Genomic DNA, 6,010 nt, shown 5'->3' with positions numbered 1-6,010 from the left:
ATCTTGTCATTATCTTTACACTCTTCCATACGACATCCCTATTGAGAATTAACATATAATGTGAAATATAGTAAACTTGTCTAAACTTGTCTAAATAATATTGAAGTAAACATTATAAATTACTATTAAAAAATGTGTGAATTTAATTCATTCGATTTGGAAGAGAATTTATTTGAATGAATATTAAAATGCTATAGAAATTCTTTTAGACATTGATTTTGTATATGATTAGTGTTCCAAGCCTTGTTTTTAAATCTATGGTACTGAAGATTTTCGTAACTCAGGAATGACGCCAGGGCTGAAGTTCATAGCATAACCATAAAAAACACTGTAATCATTAACATCCAAAAGTCGATAAATATTTCAATGAATTCATATTTTCTCTCTGTGGACAAAAAACCTTAAATACGTAATCCTGAAAATTTCCTTCTTTGACGATACATATATAAATACCTCATATTTTTTCTGCTTCTATTTGGTATCTTGTATTTTTTGTTTATTACAAATTTTGTACTGAAATCCTACACCATCCTCTTGTGAGTTTCAGTTCACAATGAAGTATGAGAAATATAATGGTGATTATAATGACAGCAGCAGATGAAACTTGTTTACTAACCTATAGTAAATAAAAGAATTTATTGCTAGCACAATAATGACGTCAATATATTTTCCTACGGCGGGAAGATTAAAATTAATTTTCTCATCAAATGTGAAAAAGATATAAATAAAGATATTAAAAAATAAAGTTTTTGACAAATGTTGATCCATTCAGAAATTTAATTGGTGAAAAAAAAAAATAAATAACATCAATGCTGGAAATTCATATGAGCTATCAAGTATGTGTCTTAAGTCTTTCGTTTTCTATTTACATATATATGGGGGTTTTCCGTAAACATAATACCAACGGGAATAAACAACAATTTTATTTATTAACATATATGAAATTTCATACAATACAATACAATCATTGTATTTATTACAGACCCGGTGATTTGTTGAACTTTGGAAGAATTTACATCTTTGAAAAGAAATTAATATCTTCAACAGTTTATACAATTTTTTTATATTAAACTTATTGTTATAAATATTATATAAATTTTCCAGTACTTTATTTATAATTTGGAAATTTTGATTAACTAAATGTAATACAAACGAATTAAAAAGAAATCGTATTTGCTAATCTGACGAATTTTAGACCATAGAGAAATCTATTCAAAAAGTCATAAATAAATTTAATGAAATGTGACCAACTACTAGCAAGGCTTCCAATAAATACTCCCCGCACATTATATAATTATTTATTTGAATAAACAATTTTATTAACATAAGCTTACCATATAAATTAGAATTATTCATTGAAATGTATAAATGAACACCCACGCATGAAAAAAGATGCAAAAATAAATAAAGAAAAATAAAATGACGATTTAGTAAAACAAAAATCCATGTATGGTTTCAAAGATTTTTGTTTTTATATTGCATATTGAGTTTGGTATTGATTCTGATCCGCACTAAGGATGTTTTTTAGACGAAATTCTCTTTTAAATTTTATTTTTTTTCCCTACTTAATGACTAAATTAATTTTTTTTTATTAAAGTCCTTGTGTTAAATTTTCCATTTTTAAAATAAAGTATTGAAAGATTAAGTTACAAGTAATCATCGAATTTTAATGTCTTGAAAATTCATTTTGACAAATTTTTCTACGGAAATAAAATTTTGACAATATTTTCTATAGAAATTGAATGTTGACAAAGTATTCTATAGAAATACATTTTTGACAATTTTTTCTATAGAAATAAAATATTGACAAAATTTTGTATACAAAAAAATTGACAAAATTTTCTATGGAAATAAAATTTTGACAATATTTTCTATAAAAATAAAATTTTGACAATATTTTCTATAAAAATAAAATTTTGACAAAATTTTCTATAGAAATAAAATTTTGGAAAAATTTTCTATAGAAATAAAATTTTTATTGTTGTTTTTGATCTCAGCTTAAAACCATGCATTGACTAAACTACAAGAGTAGCTTAACCAACAGAGGAAAAGTATGCTTGTCAAATTTATTTGGGCAAAGCCCTATAGACTGCAAGATGAGCTTAAGACCTTAGTTGTCATAGCCATTAAGCCATTTAAGTTATCAATTTCAATTGTAACTTAATAATGAATAAATAAATAAATAAATAAATAGACTGCAAGATGGTTGGATGTACAGCTCTTTCGGAATTACCCCATTCCTTTGAATTTGGCAAAGGAAAAGAGATATGCTTGCAAATTTGTTTAGGCAGTAGCCGACTATCAAACCTTTCTTCGGAAGGTTCAAGTGTAGTTCACTTTGGTTTGAGTGAATTACCCGAATTTATTCTGATAATTGGTTGATAGTTTTGCTGCAAGTAGAGGATGCTGATGAGGAATATGGTAATTCCGAAACAGCTGTACATCCAACCATCTTGCAGTGTATAGGACTATGCCCAAATAAATTTGACAAGCATACTTTTCCTTTGTTGGTTAAGATACACTTGTAGGTTATTCAATGCATGGTTTTAAGCTGAGATCAAAAACAGCAATAATGATTGAAGAGAAAACAACAATAACAAACAAAACGAATGAAATAAAATTTTGACAAAATTTTCTATAGAAATAAAATTTTGACAAATTTTTCTATACGAATAAAATTTTGACAAAATATAGAAATAAAATTTAGAAAAAATATTCTATAGAAATAAAATTTTGGCAAAATTTTCTATAGAAATAAAATTTTGACAAAATCTTCTATAGAAATAAAATTTTGACAAAATTTTCTTTAAAAATAAAATTTTGACAAAATTTTTTTATAGAAATAAAATGTTGACAAAATTTTTTATAGAAATAAAATTTTGACAAAATTTACTATAGAAATAAAATTTTGACAAATTTTTCTAAAGAAATAACATTTTTTTCCAAATTTTGGTAGATTATTTTTGGCTGAAGTGGCAACAAGAATCCATTATTAAGTTAGCCTGATTTTACCAAATAAAAAAACTTGATTTGCAGAGTTTGATCAAATTTTGGTGGTTGTTATGGGAAAAATGTTTCTTCAACAGAAGTGTTTTATTATTTTATTTTAGAAGGGGATTTATTAGTTTTTTTTTATCACTACTAATAGCGACAATTTATTTGAGTGAGACTTTGATAGTATGGCGTAAAAGAAAACTTAGAATTTTCGAAGTTATTTATAGAAAATTTAATCATAGTTTTTTTCTAAGATTTTTTTTTTCAAAATATTATTCCTATTGAAAATTTTGTAAAAATTTTATTTCTATAGAAAATTTTGTCAAAATTTTATTTCTATAGAAAATTTTTGCAAAATTGTATTTCTATAGTAAATGTTGTCAAAATTTGTATATCTATAGAAAATTTTGTCAAAATTTTATTCCTATAGAAAATTTTGTCAAAATTTTATTCCTATAGAGAATTTTGTCAAAATTGTATTACTATAGAAAATGTTGTCAAAATTTTATATCTATAGAAAATTTTGTCAAAATTTTATTTCTATAGAAAATTATGTCAAAATTTTATTTCTATAGGAAATTTTGTCAAAATTTTATTTAATAATGATATTTTTAGGGTCCTATGTAGTTTTCAATCTAGGATCTTTGGGAGGACATTTTTGGAAGTGCGTTTAAAGTTGTGCCTTTAGAAGAGCTTCTAATTTTTTTTTAAATCTGAAGATTCATTATTTCTGTAAATTTAGAGAGGGCACAAATTTCAACAAATTGAAGCAAAGAATTTAAACTTTCTCTAAATTAAAATTTCATTATTTAAAAAAATGGCCTTAATATTGTGTAAATTGCGTCTCCAAAAATTTAGGTTGATATGTCGTAGCTTCTTTTAGTTTTCAAATTTAAAAACTATAGATAAGGATGAAAACCTTACATTTGCATAGATTTTCTTAATATATAAAAATGGAAATGAAGCTATTTTCGAAGTATATAATGGCAATAATTGTCCCCATGGATAATAGTAATTAAAAGAGTTATGAGATTTATAGGACACGGTCGGTCGATGATCATTATTAACAGGTTCGTGTTTTAGATGTTTGGTGCCGAAATAAATACCAACTTAAAAAAAACCAAAAATATTTCAACCGGTTTCAAGCTTAGGCTGAAACACATACAAAAAAAACCATCATATACGTAGTAAATTTTTTTGCAAAATAAAAAAAATCAGAATAACAACAGATCAAAAAAAAAACAAAATGCTATTCTGTCATGGGGAGAGTCTAGCTTTATGTCAGCAACGATTGTAAACGTCACGTTTGTTAGAGGCGGATGCCTGACGCCTTATACCAATGGCTGGCACCTGTATATTGGTTATTTTTGTGCTGAGTATTATTTAAAAGTGAGCGCAGATGACGATAACGCTTCAGTTGGATTTAAAACATCAAACAGTTAGCACATAGCAAAGATTACTTTCGAATAAAAATTCGTGTTGCAAATAAACAAGAGAGAATCGAAAAAGAGTTGAAAGAAATTCAGTGAAAATTCAAAAGCAAACAAATTAACAATTCTTAATGAAAGAAAACTACAAACAAAAAACAACATAAAAATCATTAAAAAAGTGTAGCAAGAAAAATTTTACTTGAAAACTAAACACTGTGTATTTATTAAATTTATACACTACAACAAAACCTAAAGAAAATATACCCCAAGTGTTGGAAAGTTCTAAAAACAGATTAAAACAAAAATAAATAAATAAATCATGTTGTGCAACAAAGTCTTCACATCAATTGCCGGCGTTTTGGCTATTGTCACCGTATTATTATGCTGTTTCAGCTCCAGTCAGGGAGCTGTATTCACACAAAGAGCCATATTAAATCCTGGTTAGTATTTTGCAATAATATCTTTATCTTTAATGGAATAGAAAAGGAAGAATTAATTAAGGTGTTTATGTTATCTAGAAGCGGGAAACTGAAGTAAAAAAAATATAAAGCAGTAAAATTTTCTATAGAAACAAAATTTTGCAAAATTTTTCTATAGAAATAAAATTTTGACAAAATTTTCTATAGAAATAAAATTTTGACAAAATTTTCTATAGAAATATAATTTTGACAAAATTTTCTATGGAAATAAAATTTTGACAAAATTTTTTATGGAAATAAAATGTTGACAAAATTTTCTGTAGAAATAAAATTTTGCAACAAATTTTGACAAAATTTCCTATAGTAATAAATTTTTGACAATATTTTCTATAGAAATAAATTTTTGACAATATTTTCTTTAGAAATAAAATTTTGACAAAATTCTCTATAGAAATAAAATTTTGAAAAAATTTTCTATGAAAATAAAATTTTGACAATATTTTCTATAGAAATGATATTTTGACAATATTTTCTATAGAAATAAAATTTTGACACAATTTTCTATAAAAAAAATTTGACAAAATTTTCTATAGGAATAAAATATTAAAACATTAGAAATAAAATAAAGGTAAATTTTCAATTAATGTCCCAAAACAACTATTCTATCTGTGCCTTCTTTTTGGATTTATTTTATTAGGCCATCAAGACACATATACGTACGGACAAACTTTATATGAACGCACATACTTTGGGTTTCTTACCCTGACCTCTAACATGTTTCTCACCCGCTTTGTCAAATATATATACTCAACTATAATGCCAAACATAAAATCGACGGCTACTTTTCAAATTATATATATATATATATATATATATATATATATATATATATATATATATATATATATATATATATATATATATATATATATATATATATATATATATATATATATATATATATATATATATATATATATATATATATTATATATATATATATATATATATATATATATATATATATATATATATATATATATATATATATATATATATATATATATATATATATATATATATATATATATATATATATACAAGTAATTTAATGTCATCAAAATGCACAGTCATAAAAAAACACTAAAAGGCTTAACTTTTTATGGG

General features: G+C 24.1%; 1 protein-coding gene across 1 annotated transcript in view; it reads left to right on the top strand.

The window, feature by feature from the left end:
- The first annotated feature begins 4,401 nt into the window (after positions 1 to 4,401).
- The window catches only part of LOC142235133 (uncharacterized), a 6,351-nt gene continuing 4,742 nt past the window's right edge, over positions 4,402 to 6,010 (top strand). The window contains exon 1 of the mRNA XM_075306387.1: positions 4,402 to 4,864. Within this exon, the coding sequence (XP_075162502.1) occupies positions 4,744 to 4,864 (121 nt within the window). The 5' untranslated portion in view covers positions 4,402 to 4,743. The remainder of the gene's footprint in view (positions 4,865 to 6,010) is intronic.

This window comes from Haematobia irritans, chromosome 4, assembly GCF_050003625.1.
Source record: "Haematobia irritans isolate KBUSLIRL chromosome 4, ASM5000362v1, whole genome shotgun sequence".
Lineage (NCBI taxonomy): Eukaryota > Metazoa > Arthropoda > Insecta > Diptera > Muscidae > Haematobia > Haematobia irritans.
This window is presented reverse-complemented; position numbering and strand designations above follow the sequence as displayed.